This window comes from Mirounga angustirostris, unplaced genomic scaffold, assembly GCF_029215605.1.
Source record: "Mirounga angustirostris isolate CCGP_5_RB_7025 unplaced genomic scaffold, mMirAng1.0.hap1 SCAF_17, whole genome shotgun sequence".
NCBI lineage: Eukaryota > Metazoa > Chordata > Mammalia > Carnivora > Phocidae > Mirounga > Mirounga angustirostris.
The window spans coordinates 28,883,824-28,899,606 of record NW_026991725.1 but is presented as its reverse complement, the minus strand read 5'-3'; the positions used below and the strand labels follow the sequence as shown (position 1 = coordinate 28,899,606).

The window sequence follows — 15,783 nt, the reverse complement described above, 5'->3', positions numbered from 1 at the left end:
ACCACCACCTGCCACTCCAGACCCAGATGCTCAGCAAGGCTGAGCCAACTGGTCCTTCACTCTGGAGACACCTTGGAAACCTCTTCCGGGGTGTAGGGGTGAGGGGGCTCCCAGGAATGAGGACCTACTATGGGATATTCCCTAGAAACTCAATTAGTCAGGAGGGAGAGATTGTGCTCCTCATTTCAGAAGGGGAAACGGAGGCTCCCAAAAAGAGGTGCCCATGTGAGCTTCCCGAAGTCCCAGAGCTGGCAGTGAGAGGCCGTCTATCCCATCCGCTCCCCAGGCCCCCCAGGGCGAGTTCCCCTTGGCCTGCGTGTTCTGGGCCACAGCAGTGATTCGCGATCCCGTGTGCCTCCCAAAAGGACAGGCGGGGTTTGTCGTTTCACAAGGGGGGGCACTGGGCCTGGGGGAGTCTGGACCCCTCTCCTGACATGACCAAGACCACACGGCATGCCCAGTCTGTGGCCTGGGCCTCTTCGGTTGAGGGGCATTGCTGTGATTTCTGTGGCTCTGGTTCTTTGGTGTTCCTGTTGAGAGTCCTTCCTGGCCCCCAGACTGACTCCTCTCTGGTGGCATCCTGAGGCAGCTCTGGTGGCGGCTCCACTGCATGGCCCTGTGACCCCCAACAGCCCCTCATCTCCCTGGGTGGCAGCCTTAAGCAGGCCCAGCTGCGATCCTGACCCTCCTTTGACCACGCCTCACTCCTGAGCCCGAGGTCCCACCTCCCCTCTCTTGTCCCCTCTCTTGTCGGCCGCGCCTCGCCCCAGCAGGAGCCTGCTTGTTTCTCTCCCCCACCTTCTCCCCTGAGGGCAGGAGCTGTAGAGCCAGCCTCTCTTCAAAGCAGGGGCTCCCTGGGAGGATGCTTACCCCAGGGCCACAGCTATGGCGGGCTCCTTTGGCCCCTTCTGCCCATTGCTTGTCTGCCCCACGAGGAGGACTCTGGAAATCAGAGGCTCGGGCCACTGTTCTGTCCTGATGCCACCCTCTGGGTCACCCCCTGCTGAGGGAGCTGTTAGGCTCTGGTCCCCACCCCCAGCCCTCCCTCAGGAGCCTCTGCCACCAAGAGGCCTGGGGCCGCCTTCCCTGAAGTCCTGCCCTTCAGCCAAGTTCTTCCCTCAAATTTTCCTGCCCGGGGGCCAAAGTGGGCCGATGCGGGGCCAAGATGTAGTCCCAGCAGCTGCAGGTAAGGGAGGGGTGTCTGCTGCCCCGGCCCCTCTCCTTCTCTCTGCCCCAAAACTCCATCCTGGAAGACATGGTGGGCGGGGATTCCTGCCAAAGGAGGCCGTCCAGGCCCCGTGCCCAGGCTGCGAGGCCGGTAGCAGAGACCATGCCAGGCGAGGGGCAGGGGGGTGCCCTGCGAACAGCAGGAATTAGGACTCCAGGCGACCAGCTGGTGTCCCAGTCCTGGTTAAGGGCTGTGTGACCTTGAACCAGTCTCCCAGCCTCTCTGAGCCTGTTTCCTTCTCTGTGAAATGGGGGTGGGCAAGGCCCTTCCTGGCCGTGCTGCTGGGGGCTGGAGTGGCTGGCCTCAAGCGCTCGGGACAGCCCCTGGTGCATGTGCACGTGCACGGGACGCTCCCTGGCCCCAGGCTCGCACTGCCCCTGGGGCCCCAGACGCGCCAAGGAGAAAACCAGCTTTGTGGCCCTTGTGCTGGACCCAAGGGGCTGTTTAGTGGCTGGGGGCTTCGGGGCCCTCTACCCAGCACTTGGGGAGACTGCTCGCTGACATGCTGTTGAGGGGTGGAGCGCAGAGAAAATGCCCCGAGCATCAGGACCAGGAGTGCCTTCTGCTCCCTCCCAGATCCCAGCCCGGCGCCCTGTCCTCCCCACCGGGAGAGAGCCACCCCTCTGACTGGCTAGCTCTCCCGAGGGAGGCTTAGTTCTCCCCGCTCTCGGTCGTCCTTGTGAACCCTTCCTTAGAAATCTGAAGCCCAGGGAGGAATTGGAGGCGCCGGGGGTCCCAGGGACGCCCATCCTTTGAGAGGTTTGTAGTCATGCCCCCAAGGGCCAACATGCTGGGGTGGGGAAGGTGTGGCACCCACCACCGTCCCCTTTCCCCCACGCATGGCATCCTCCTCAGGTTCTGGGGAACCAGCTGTAGGAAAGTGGGGGGGCCTGGGGTCAGGGTGTCTCACAGAGCCCCTCAGCTTCAGCCACAAATACATACTGGGGATGGGGCTGCGGGTCACCAGATGGGAGATCAGTGAAAATAAGCTCTACTGAAGGGTTTGGAGGAGCCTCACAGGTACGGGTTGGGGCAGGGGGAGGGGGAGAGCCGATGAAAAGTTTGCTGAGGGTTTATAATATGTTAGTGTTTAGAACCTCACAAACAGATCTCATTGTTGCAACTTTCTAGTGAGGCAGAAACTGCCATTACCTCTGTTTTTCAGATTAGGAAGTGTCTCCGGATCCTTGCCAAAGGTCAGTTATGGGCAGGACCCGGATGTGAACTCGGGCCTGTGTAGCCTGAAGGCATACACTATGGGGTTTTCGGGGAATATGGAACCGGGCCTTGAAGAGCAGGGTATTCTTGCTGTCGTTGAGGGGCATTCCAGGTCAGTGACCGAGAGCAGCCTCAGGGCTGGAGTGCCCGCGGTGGCCAGACAAGGGACCAGGAGGTGGCAGAGAGCGGGGAGGAGGCAGGGTGGCTGTAAGGAGAGGCCGGGCAGCAGGGAGAGTGACCAGGAGGACCAGAGTCTGGTGGGAGGGGCTGAGGGGCTGAGGGAGAGGACGCCAGGAGAGGCGCAGGAAGGGGAGCCGGTCCTGGCTGGAGGGACGAGTTTCTAGGTAAGTAGGTCTGTGGTAGTGGCAGGACAGAGGGATACAAGGGACCTGTTGGCCATTAGGTATTTTATTACTGGAAAGAGGGACCCTTGAAGTCATCTCATCCAAGCCCCTCACCGAAACATGAAGAAACCAAGGCCCAGAGTAGTCAAGGGCCTCGCCGGAAGTCACAGTGGGAGCCGGGCTGGGGCTAGGCCCCCTGCATTCCCACCCAGCTGGGGGAAGAGGAGAATTCAGAAGGGAGCCAGGGGCCGAGCTACCAATTCAGGTCCCATCTGCGAAGGGAGAGAGCAGTGCACAGGGCTGAGGACGAAGGTCCCACGTTGGGGAAGTAGGGGTGCCGGAGGGCGGGTCAGGGTTCCAGGAACTGACTCAGGCCCGTGCTAAGTGAGGCTGGTACAGAGGGCAGAGGCTGGGGGAGGGAAGGACCAGGCTGGTGGGGGGTCATGGAGCAGGAGAGCCAGGTTTCAAGGTGGAAAAGGAGAGAAGGAAGACGACTTTGGTAATTCTCGGGTTATCCAGTGACCTTGGACTGGCCGAGGCCCGTGGAGCACTTCAGGCAGAGCCTCGGCGGCTTTGGGAGGGAGACGAGGTGCAGACATGGAGGCAGCAGCTGCAGACCGCAGGAAGTGGCTGGAGAAGGGGTGGGGGGGCTGCCGAATCAAGGAGTGGAGTTTTAGGGCAGAGGGAAGAAGACATGGCAAATCCGAAGAGGAATCTGACAAGGCTGGCCAGGGTGGACCAGAGAGCAGGGACAGTGACAGGAAGGACACGGCTCCCTCCCCAAGAGTCAGATGTGGGAAGGGGACGGAGAGCAGGGGGAGGCGGTGCCTGCACAGTCTGAGTCAAGGTCATCTGCAGAGGAGCGGAAGGGGGTTCCAATAGTCAAGGAGCCACTGAGGGCCACACGTGAGGGCCAGCACCCATCTGTCCGAGCTCAGGTCTCCTTCGGTCCCCTCTAAATTTATTTCCTGGAAGCTGGAACGGAGACATGGATAGGGAGAGACAGCCCTGGGCCTTGGCCTGGCTGAGAGGTGATGTCCAAGGTCACAACGGTGGAGATGGGAGGGGAAGGCCAGCCGGCTGTGAGGTCCTGGGCAGATGGCAAGGAGGGTGTTGGCACTGGGTGTGTTGGTCTCTGAGCAGCACGGGAGGATATCCCAGGGGTCTGAGAAAGGGGTGGGGGAAACTTCTCATCCAGAGCAGCGGTGTTGTGGGAGAGGCAACGGGGCACAAGGGAGAGGGCCCCTAGCAGGAGAGCTCATTAGGGCCGAGGAGTTTCCTTGGCAGTGGGCATGCCCTCTGTAGGCGACCGCTTGGCAGGCAGCAGAACCAAGTCGGTGACCAGAGGAGACAGGACAGATGCAGCCCCCGCCCCCTGCAGCCCTCAGGGACTGGGCCGGGGAGGGTGGTGGCTAACGTATGCTCTCCCACTCGCAGGGTGCTCCCATCCTGCTGGCCACTTACTCTGCCCATGTCTGCTGGGCCCGTGGCCCTGCTCTGGGTCACTGGAGGGGACATTGAGGCCTGACACACTGCACTCCAGCCCTATCCCTTTGCTATTTGTTATTAACAAATTTATTTACAGTTCCTGAACCAAGATTAATTGTGAAATTTAACAGGAATGGCATAAAAAGGCCAAACATGACCTCTATGCGGGTTGTACACAGAGTTGCTCTATTTCCAAAGTAACAACTCAGGTCCTCACCCGCAGCTAGGCCCCCCTTTCCTCCTCCAAAATGTGCCACAGAATAGCACCAGGCTTCTTGTAGCTCCAACATTTAAAGAAACAAACGCACTGAGGCAGAGAAGGGTGAGAAGAACCACAGCACAAAATGCAATAAAAAAAAAAGTGGCCAGAGGATCGATAGCAAACCCATCTCTGTCTCCAGATTAATGGCTTGGCTAAAAGAAATGAGGGGAGGTCCTTGGGGAAGGAGGGAGGGAGGGAAGAGGGTGATGCAGAAGTTGGCAGGTGAACCGCTGACCCTGGAATAGCAGAAATGGGGGGGCAGCCAGGGAAGAGCGGGGTGGGGGGGTCTGGCCATCCCCAGACTCAAGGGAAAGGTCCATTCAGTGCTGGGCTCCCACCAAACGCAGGGGCGAGGAAGCTCTGGGGGCACCGCAGCCAGCCCCTCCTCTGCTTCATATGTTCCTGAGGATCTGTGTGTGTGAGCGTGGGGGGCTGGGGGAGGGACACACAGGCATTTCAGACAGCAGGGGAGCCACATGCTCCTGGGAAAGGAGGCTGGGGTGGGGGTGGGTAACACCGGGCGCAGCAAGAGGCAAGTGCCTCCAGAGGGACAGGAAGCCGGGCCACGGCTCCTGCTGTGGTGGCTTCTTTGCGGCCCCTCCCTCTGCCCCTCCCCCCCCGCCCCCTGCCTCCTGGAGTGGGCAGCTGGCAGGGACAAGCAGGGACAAGCAGGGATGAGCGCGCCATAGCGGGCCGCCCAGTCGGGACACGGCTGGAGGTAGGGGCAGAGAGCAGCCCCCAGCCCAGACTCTCTTGGCACGCCCCCAAGACCCGGCGAGTGGGTGGACTGGCTCTGTCGACCCCACAGAGCTCAGCCGGCTGTTCACCTGGACTTCAAAGGCCAGGCCCCGGGCTCTTCCGGCGGGGAGGCCTGAGGCGCTCCCCTCCCCGGGCGGTGTGCAGTGCTCGGCAGAGGTAGCACTAGGATCTGCGTCTCTGGCCCTCAGGCTGGGGGCTGCTGCGGCCCCAGGGCCCCAGGGAACTCCGGGGAGCAGTCCTCTGCGGGTGCTGGGAGACCGGGGGGGGGGGGGGGGGGCAGGACCACTGGGAGCAGCTGGCTCCTCCACTGGGGCCTGCATGTCCACTGCTGAGTGCAGGTGGCTGACAGCTGGCCTGGAGCCAGCCGGCCGCGGACAGGGCCGGGGATGGGGGGCTGCACGCTCAGACTCCTCAGATCCCGGGGGGCCATCCTCCCCCAGGCCAAGGGGGCTCTGCTGGCCTCTCCGTGGGCTGCCAGGGGAGGGGCTCTGGGACGGGGAGGAGGGAGGCCAAGGGCCTGTGCTCGCAGCCTGGAAGGGGAAGGCAGAGGAGAGGCCTGCCACTGGTTGTCCTGGTGCCACAGGGGCTGCTGGCTCTCGGGACGAAGGAGGAGGCCTGTGGCTGGGAGACCCCTGACCTCTTCTCGGGATTGCCACCGGGGAGCTGAACCTTCCGCTTGTGGCCAACAGGGGCCACGTCCAGGCCGGAGAATTCCGCAGAACCAGAGCGTGTTGGGAGGCACTGGTGTACAGGGCTCTTGGACCCTGGTGTCCCTGAGGGGTCTGCAATGACATCCGTTGAGTCCCCCAGCTCCCGGCAGCTTGCTACTGGTCCTGGCACGTGGCCAGCCCCCATGGGTTCGGCGGGTGGCTTCACGCTGCCCTCTGAGCCGGCTCGCTCTGGGGCGCCCGGGACCGGGAGCTCGTCTTCCTGTCTCATCCCGGGACACGCGGCCCGGGGCCGGGAGGGCTGGCCGGGAGGCAGAGTCTCAGGCCACAGAGGGTCACCATCTGAAGACGGGGAGCCCGGCTGCCTGTGGGGACAGACACCGCCAGTGGGCCTCAGGGCTCAACTCCAGAGCAGGCGGCAAGTTGGGGTCTTCCCGGGCCGGGGCTGGGGGCGCGCGGGGGTGCGGCCCGCAGGCGCTACCCTGGGTTTGCTGTGCTGAAGCGAGCGGCCCACTCTGGGGCTCGGCGGAAGGCCCGTTCTCGGGCTGCCCCTGCAGCGGCGGCCAGGGCTGGCTGCGCCCCTCTCGGCTCTGTGGCCTGTGGTCAGGGCTGGCCGGAGGAACAGGTTAGAGGCTGTTCCATTTAATAACTTCGCAGCGGAGGCTGTGCCCTTTGGCGGCCGGAGAATGCAGCACCAAGCCTGGCTCTCCAAACTGAGCTCAGGGAGCTGAGGACTGGGCTCGAGAGGGGAAGCCACAGCTCCGTGGTGGGCAGCAGGGGAAGCTGGGCTCAGAGGAACCTGGGATTCCAGAACACCTCCTGCAGTCCTCTCTGGGGGTAACTTCTAGAAAGGCAGAGAGATCTTACTCTTTACCCGTCTGAGAGGGACCCAGGAACCCCCCTCTCTACTTCCAGAAGGCCACACGGGCACACCACCAGGGACATGCCAGGAGCAGCAACTGCTCAACCGTGCTCCCCACCCCACAAACCATGGAAGCAGCCGCGTGCTGGTGGGGGCCGTCCCCGTCAGCTGGAGCCACAAATGGAGGGCTCCCAACCCCCACCAAACCCCGAGAGAACCAGGACAGAAGCTGGTGGGAAAGAGAAAAGCGCCACAGTCTGGTCCCCACTGTCACCAGCCTGAGGGCTCCTTCCCATCTAGAGCGGGGGGCAGCAGGAGAGCGAGGATGGGCGGGGCGCTCACCTGGGGAGGCCGGCCCGGGAGGGGGCGTCAGCAAAGCTGTGGCCGAGCTGGGCAATGACCCGATCGACTTCTGCGTACGGGTGGGCTTCTAGGGCGAAGCCCCGGTGCCGGGTGCTCTGGAGATGCTGCCCGGGGTGAGAGGGGCACAGGGCATTAGACAAGAGCAGGGGGGGATGCGAACGGGGTGGAGGCCGGGGGGCAAGGGTGCCGTCAGAGCAGCCCGGGAGAAGCTGCTCGGCAGGGAGGGCTCACCGCGTGGAGCTCCTCAAAGTCCTCCTGGCAGCACTCACAGAAGCCCTTCCTCCTCCTGGGCAGGGTGCGGGCGGCCGATCGCAGGCTTGGCTCGCGGTCCTTGGGTTCTCTGGGGAAAGCGCGGGGTAGGGGTGGGGGAAGCGATCAGGACTGGGCCCTCAGGGGGCGGACCAAGACAGCTGGGCAGGCACGCACAGGCCTGCCCCCACTTGGGTGGCAGGAGAGGCAACAAGGAAGGTGAGAGCTCCCGGTGGGCACCCCGTCCCGTCCCTGCCCCCACAGGGCAAAGCACAGGTGAGGCCGGGTGCCGGCGCCAGCAGGAACGCCTCCCAGGACAGTTGCAGCTCGAGCTCACACCCAAACCCACATCCCTCTGCCCTGCACGAGGCAAGGGGCAAGGCCTCAGTGGCAGCGAGGGGCCTCTGCTGCTCCCGCCCTCCCCTCCCGAGGGTCGCCTTCCCCAGGCTCAGGCAGTCTCCTCCCTCTCGCCGGCTTGCCCCCTGCACAGCTGCCACCTTCACCAAGGACTCGCCAGTCTCCTTCTCGAACCTGACTTCTCGTCTTAATTTCAGGCCCGTATTTTTAGTGGCTGCTTGGCTGGCTGAGCAAACTCAACAAAGTCCAAAATAGTCTCCTTTCAGGACTTTTCTGAGCATGATGCAAAATCCAGAAAACAGAAAAAAGCTGATAAATTCAACTACATGCAATCTCAAAGAATGTATGCGTGGCAGAAAATGTAAACAACAGACAAATCACAGACAGGGGTGGGGGGTATTTATAACTAATAACACAGAGGGCTCATTCCCAAATATGTGGAGGGTTCCACAAATCAATAAGAAAAGCAAACAGTGGGGCGCCTGGGTGGCTCAGTCATTAAGCGTCTGCCTTCGGCTCAGGTCATGATCCCAGGGTCCTGGGATCAAGCCCCACATTGGGCTCCCTGCTCTGCGGGAAGGCTGCTTCTCCCTCTCCCACTCCCCCTGCTTGTGTTCCCTCTCTCGCTGTGTCTCTGTCAAATAAATAAATAAAATCTTAAAAAAAAAAAAAAGAAAAGCAAACAGTGACCGAAAAGAAAAATGGACGATGGACATAAAGAAGGTTCACACAGAAAGAAATTCAAATGATCAAACATACGAATGTACTTAACCTCATTCATAATGAGAAAAAATGACAATGCAAATCACACCAAGAGACAGTTTTTAACCTAGCAGGCTGGCAGAGGTCGGCATGCGGGACAGCCCAGGTTGGGGAGGGGGGGGCAGCTGGGCGCGGGCCAAGGTGCATGAGTGCACACGGGCATCACCCCCACGAGAAGCAATTTGGCCATGTTTATCAACATTATAAATGCAGGAACCCTTTGACCCAGCACCTCCACTTTTAGGAATTTATTCCACAAATTTACAGAGTGAGACTATTCACTGCAGCATTATTTATAACAGCAAAAGCCTGGAAACAATCTAAGTACCCATCAAGAAGAGACTAGTTAAAGAAAATACAGTAAGACCATATGATGGGGGCGCCTGGGTGGCTCAGTCGTTAAGCGTCTGCCTTCCGCTCAGGTCATGATCCCAGGGTCCTGGGATCGAGCCCCACATCGGGCTCCTTGCTCTGCAGGAAGCCTGCTTCTCCCTCTCCCACTCCCCCTGCCTGTGTTTCCTCTCTCACTGTGTCTCTCTTTGTCAAATAAATAAAATCTTAAAAACAAAACAACAACAAAAAAACCCCACCATATGATGGAAGACCCTGAATCCATAAAAGGGAATGAAGATGCTTTCTAGGGACTAATAGGAAATTAATCTAGAATACATTAAGTGGAAAAGGCTAGATCCAGCTCAGTCAATGTTATCCTACTCTTTACAGAAGAGGAGTGAAGGATACATGATGTACTTCTGTCAACACACACAAACTATCTCTGGACAGACCCACAATCTGGAGATTGGTGGGTAGGTGTGGAATATAGACTTTCACTTTATTTTTTAAAAAAAGATTTGATTTATTCATTTAAGACAAAGACAGAGAGAGAGAGAGAGCATGAGCAGGGGAAGCAGCAGAGGGAGAGGGAAAAGCAGACTCCCTGCTGAGCCAGGAGCCCTATGCGGGGCTTGATCCCAGGACCCAGAGATCATGACCTGAGCCAAAGGCAGATGCTTAACCATCTGAGCCACCCAGGTACCCCCAGACTTTTCACTTTAAGCCCTCTGTAACTCTTGGGACACCTGAGTGGCTCAGTGGGTCGAGCGTCTGCCTTTGGCTCAGGTCATGATCCCAGGGCGCTGCGATCGAGTCCCGCATTGGGCTCCTTACTCGGCGGGGAGCCTGCTTCTCCCTCTGCCTGCCGCTCCCCCTGCTTGTGCTCTCTGACAAATAAATAAAAATCTAAAAAAACCCAAAAAACAAAAAAAACCCCTCTGTAACTCTCTAATTTGGAACCAAAATATAATAATTTTTAAATGAAAAAAATTAAACATTTCCTCACAGATTTTCTCCACGCCCCCCCAACCAATCTTGCCCCCCGAGCCTGGGCCACTCTTTCCCTATATTCCTCCCATGCAGACACCAATGCTTCACCATCTCTCCCTCACCACCTCTGCTCCTCTGTAATTGGCAGCCATCCCAGGCCTGGCACCGCCTACTGGTACCCCTTGCACCTCCTGGAAAGGGATGCAGGGCACCGGGCTGTCACTTCGGCTTGCTCATGGTCTCTGTCCACTGGGAGGACCCACAGGCCCTCCTTGGCCCTGGGAACTCTCATGCGGGGAGTCTGCCTGTCCTGGTCTCCTGGTCTGTGGACTAACCCTGTGACGCAGAGGTTAGAAGAAGGTCCAAGAAGGCATCTGTCCGTCTCCCGAACCACATCCCTTCTGCACTCCACTCGGGGAAGGTTCAAATTCTCACCCACAGAAAGGAGGAACAACCCTACAAGCCCACATGCCTACAAGCTACTCTGGGCCACACAATGTGGCAGGTCCCTGGATTCCCTGCCCCCTAAGTTATTCCTGATGTTTAGCCCCAGAGGCCTCCAACTCTGACGTGCATAAAGGTCACCTGGGGAGCCACTCACAAGAATGCAGTTTTGGGGGTTCCATCATCAGAGACTGTGGTTCTGTAGGTGTGGAGTCTGAGAACCTGCATTTTTAATGGGAGCCGAGGGCCCTGTGATGAAGATGGAGTGTAGATCTGAGTTTCAGAAACCAGCCTATTGCCCTCTGGACACAAGTCAAATTCCTTAGTAGGGATGGAGAACACCAAGTAAAACGGATGAAGACTCCTAGTATCTCTCTTCTCTGGGCGAAGTTCCCAGAACAGACTTTGCCTCAGGAGCGAACACATGGCCATTCCCAAATGGGACCAGCAGGCTCCCTGGGGGAAGGGCCGTGCCTGCTGCTGGCCCTTGGTACTCAGACCAGCAACACCCACCTGGTATGATGCGAGCTGCCCAGGGTCATCGCGGCCTCAAAGGGACTTGCATCTTTGGGTCCCAGAAAAGAAACTTCAGGAAAGGACTTAAATTGATGGTGGAAGGGACGAAACTTCCTGAAACACAGAGAACTTCCATTTTGAATACCGTGGGTGGCAGGGAAGGGGGAAGGGGGGCCCGCCCAACCCCCCAGAATCCCAGTCCTGATAAAGTGGCCTCTCCCCCATACAACTCCTCAGTTCTAAAACCAGACCTTCCCCAGCCTTCCTTGTGAGACTGATAACGCTCCCCCTGGCTACTCATCAAGCCCATTTACCCTCCCTGCCTCGTCTGAGCAAAGCGGAACATGTGGTATTAGCCCATTTGACAGAAGAGGAAACGAAGCCCAAAATGTTCTGTGACTTGCCCAAGGGCTCACGACTGGTAAGTGGTCGAGACCAGGCAACAAGCCAAATCTCCTGACTCCTGATCCATCTTTCCACTTTGCTTCCTGACCCTGACCACCTCTGAGGACTCTAGCCTGGCAGGCCTAAATGGAGGAATGTTTAGATGAGAACAATGACTTTCCTATTCCGCGAAGAGGAACGTCTTTGCTCTGGGCTGCTCCTCGGTACCACCCGAGGGGAGGTATTCTGAATGGAAGAGAGAAGCACAGTGAAGGTTCTGGGTAGTCAGACCTATACTGAATGGTTCTGGTGGCTTGCCTCAAGTTGCTCATATTCAAGAGACTTCCAGAGCCAGGGCTGGTGACCTGGGGACCCCGAGCAAAGCCTGATGCGGTAGCTGGGAGGCACGCCGTGTTTGGCGGCAGTAGCCTGTGCGCAAGAGGGGAGTGAGGGCCACGGGCCTCTGGGGGCGGGGGGGGGGCCCACGGTGAGAGCCCTGTGGCCTCGGGGTGGATTAATACATGTGTCTCCTTGGGCCCTTAAGGAGAGGGAGGTGCCCTTCACGGCCCCGGTACCCCGCTTTCTTCCTCTTCAATGGTCTGTTTCTGCCCAGAAGGCTGCAGAGTTGAGGCCGGAGAGGTTTTGGGCTTCAAGAGAGCTCGTAAACAGAAGCATAAGAAAGCTCGTCTCCACTCTTGCCTACGCTGCCAGGGGTGCCCCGACACGTGTACGCCCCCCCATAAGTGACGCGTGCCAGCCACATGCAGTGTGACGCTGGGGCACTGGCATGTGTACGAGCCAGGACCACGGTGTTTAACTGGTAGTGAAGGGGCTGGGGTGGAGGACGTGCACCCCCTCACCCCACTGGAACTGGAGAACAGAGTACCTCATTATCTCCCTGCGTCCCCTCCACTCATTTCTGGGCCACCAAAGCTGAGTCTCTCCTGTGTTCAGGCGCCAAGAAGGAAACCTAGGTCCACCTGGAGGACAGGCAGGCACGCCAGGCTTCCGGCATCGGGCCTTTCAGCTGCCCTGCCTGAGGCTAAAGGACCCAGAAAGCTCTGGTCCCAGGAGTCTCTGCTGGGTTCACATGGGCTTCTTCTTTAAAAACAAAACAAAACAAAGCCCAAACCCAAAACCAACTTTTAATTTTGAGGTCACTACAGATTCACAGTTTTTGAACTAGTACTTATTGAAGAGTCAGTGATAACCAAGATGACTAACAGCTCATAGGTTATCACCCATGTGCCCCTCCTGCTCTAGAAAGAAGGGGCCCTACTGGGGGACAGACAGGGCAGAGCGGGGAGGACACCAGGCAGGACAGGCAGGACACCTGGATTCTGGCCTTGGGCTGAGCTTCATGGGCAACATGGCTGTATACAAGTCCCTTAATTTCTCTGACCTCAGTTTCCCCACTAGGAAAAGGATGGGCTCTCCTCATGCCAGTCTTTCCCAGGCCCTCACGAGATAACAGGTGTCAGCAAAGGGTTTTGCACAGCCAAACAGAAAGGCTTCCAGTAGGGGCGCCTGGGTGGCTCAGATGGTTAAGCGTCTGCCTTCGGCTCAGGTCATGATCCCAGGGTCCTGGGATCGAGTCCCCCATCGGGCTCCCTGCTAGGCGGGGAGCCTGCTTCTCCTTCTGCCTCTGCCCCTCTCTCTCTCTCTTTCATGAATAAATAAATAAAACATTAAAAAAAAAAAAAAAAAAGAAAGCCTTCCAGTACAAGATGGTTTGACAAGGGACTCGCCAACACCAGCCCGAGCACCCTGGCTTCAGCCAAGATGACGGTTACTGGCGCCGTCCGGGGCCAGCACGGATTCGGTAGTGAGGGTCAGTGTGTGCCCAGGGGCAAAGGAGGAGCAATGAGCCTGGGTGGGACACGGGCGCTCCTAAAAGCAGAGCATTAAAAGGAGGTAATGCACACTCAGGGTCACTAACCTCTGACTCACGACCAAGAGGAGGGCCAACTGTGCAATGTCACCTTCAGAGGCTCCTCCTGGTCTGTGGGAGACTTCTCCGTGACAGAGGGAGAGAGCGGCTTCTGGGGAAGATGAAGGTGGAGGGCTGAGGGGCTCCATGACCCCCACATCAGCTTGGGGCCCCTGAGTGCCTGTCCTCCGTGCAGGCCTGGTGGGGCTGAGGGGAGAGAGAGGGGGCCCCCCACCACTCACCTGCTCTCATCTTCGATTTTGAGGAACGGTGCCTTCAGCCTGGCCACTGGAAAGGAAACGCGCACACATGAGCCATCTGTCGGCTCCTATGCAGGGCCCGCACCACACGCACAGGAAACGCTCAGAGAGGCGAGGCTCTGCCGAGGTCTAAGAGCCACGCGGAACCAGAGCCCACGCCACCCCGAAGTGCGCCTTTCCGTTTGGCTGAGGTCAGGCACCCACCCCCATCTCCTCTGGCCTCTACCTAGGGTGCGAGAGGGAGGTCCCCTACTGGGGAGAGGCCGCAGGGTGCCATCCACCCCACAGCAGGGCACAGGACCCTGCCGTGTGTGGGTTCTGGAGGCCGTCAGCCGAGGGTTAGAAACCTGCCCACAGGGCAGAACTCAGCCCCAGCTCGTTTCCGCTAAATGCCTTCGGTCCTTCCCTGACCTTCCCTCCTGCTGTCTCAGAATCCCAAGGGGCCTGAGAACACTCCCAGGAGGAACACTCCAGGAGAATCCTGGGCTTTTTGCGGGAAAGCAGGGAGGAAGAGAGCTGAAGAGTGTTTACGGATCATAGCAGGAGGGCAGTTAAAAAAAAAATACCAAAGGTGAAATCTGGATCCTGGATAACAGGGCAAAGGGCTGCTGGGAAGACGAACTTGCTCAGTTAATCAAGAAATTTATCCGCTATGAGCTAGTTATTCACAGTTTACAAGATCTCTTAGGTATTAAGAACCATTTCTACTTCTCACAGAAGGCCTGTCAGAAGGGCAGCCAAAGGGGAGAGGGGTGGAAGGATGGGTTAGTCTGGTGATGGGTATTAAAGAGGGCATGTTCTGCATGGAGCACTGGGTGTTATGCACAAACAATGAATCACGGAACACTACATCAAAAACTAATGATGTAAGTAAGGTATGGTGATTAACATAACAATATTTTTTTTTTTTTTTAAAGGGAGGATAAACTCTATTTAGTGATCAGGAAGCTTCCATAAAGGACGTGCCCTCTCTCCAGAAGGCATCTTTAGGAGGCAGTAATAGGTGGTATAACCATTTTTCTGTGCTTGATGCCAGCCATCTTCTGCTTCCCTGTTGACTGACTCCCAGGGTAGAGGAGGAAAAAATGTGGTTTTCTAACCTAGGCTAGTTTTCTTGGCAGTATACTCTGAACTTTTAAGGTAATAAGAAATAAAAACACAAATACTGGATGCTTTGAAAAAAAAAAAAAGAAGGGCAGCCAAGGCAGGTTGGGAGCCCTGGGCGGCCCCAGCAGCCCCTGGACAACCCCCCCAACCACCCCGCCCCCCCCGAGGCTGGCGCCTCCTGCCTCAGACCCACTCACGGCTCCGCCAGCGCCCAAGCAAAAAGCAGCCTCGCTCCTCGCAAGGCATCAGCCCCCATTAATTACTTTTTGGGGGCGATTTCTTGTCTTTCTAATTAACTGAGACAGTGATTAAAATCAATTCCCCCACAGATTTCCTTGAATTTTGAACACGAGAGGTGCCAAGTGACTTTTCTTAGCTCCTGCTTGTGCATGAATAAATGTCACTTAAAGAGCATCTTTGGGAGAAACATCCAGGGGGAGAAACTCTCTTGCGGTCCAAGAGGGGCCGGGAGCCGGGCTGTCAATCTGCCGGTTTGTCAATTTCAGGGAGTCTGGCATTTGGGAGAGTGGTAGGCAGCTGTCACACTGCCCACCCCAAACCGCTCCTGAATCAGAGGAAAAGGAAGGCAAACTTCACTCAGCGCCCAGGAAGTGGCAGCGGCTGCATGAGCTCTTGGCACGAAGGAAAAGCTCCGGCCGGGCAGCTCTGGGCTTGCTCACCGATACCCTCCTCCCGCCCTCTCCTCTCCAAAGCTCAGGCCCTGCAAACACAACAGGGCAACACAACCTGGACTCACTTCCTGCCGAAGAAAAGCGAGCAGATGCTGCCACAGAGGGAGCCGTGGGGAAGCGTTTAGGAGGGAGGGACTGCAATTAGATGAGCAGAGCTACGACACTGACCTTTTCGCGTTCTTGACTCTGCTGGACACGTTCCCTAAATGGAAAGGGAAAATAGGTTAAGGATTCGAGGAAGCTAGAGGGTCGAGGAAGCGGGCCTGGGGAGGCGAGTCGCTGTGAGTCTGCCCCACTTCGCTTCCTGCGGTCGGCTGGGCCCTGAGCAAGGGCAGACCTGACACAATGGCTCCCTCTGCCTCCCCAGGGACGCGATGGGTGGCGAGCCCTGTGTGCGCATCTCAGTGGCAGCTGACTTTGTGGAGGGAGCGCAGGGCACAGCGAAGAGCAAGAGCTCCAGGGCCCCCGGGCCTGGGTGCAGACTGGCGCTGTGCCGCCTGGACTGCGAGCGGCACCCACGCGCCTCGCCGACGTAGCCACGATGTACAGACAAATGCAAGGGGAGGA

At 58.1% G+C, this 15,783-nt stretch overlaps 1 protein-coding gene across 8 annotated transcripts in view; it reads right to left on the bottom strand.

The window, feature by feature from the left end:
* Positions 1-3,717: 3,717 nt before the first annotated feature.
* Positions 3,718-15,783, bottom strand: part of DBF4B (DBF4B-CDC7 kinase regulatory subunit) — a 32,861-nt gene continuing 20,795 nt past the window's right edge. For all 8 annotated transcript variants that reach the window (XM_064583375.1, XM_064583377.1, XM_064583382.1 and 5 more), the window contains 6 exons: positions 15,385-15,418; positions 13,400-13,445; positions 10,841-10,957; positions 7,424-7,532; positions 7,172-7,296; positions 3,718-6,332 (listed from right to left, as the gene is read on the bottom strand). In XM_064583375.1, the coding sequence (XP_064439445.1) occupies positions 5,711-6,332; positions 7,172-7,296; positions 7,424-7,532; positions 10,841-10,957; positions 13,400-13,445; positions 15,385-15,418 (1,053 nt within the window). In that variant the 3' untranslated portion in view covers positions 3,718-5,710. The remainder of the gene's footprint in view (positions 6,333-7,171; positions 7,297-7,423; positions 7,533-10,840; positions 10,958-13,399; positions 13,446-15,384; positions 15,419-15,783) is intronic.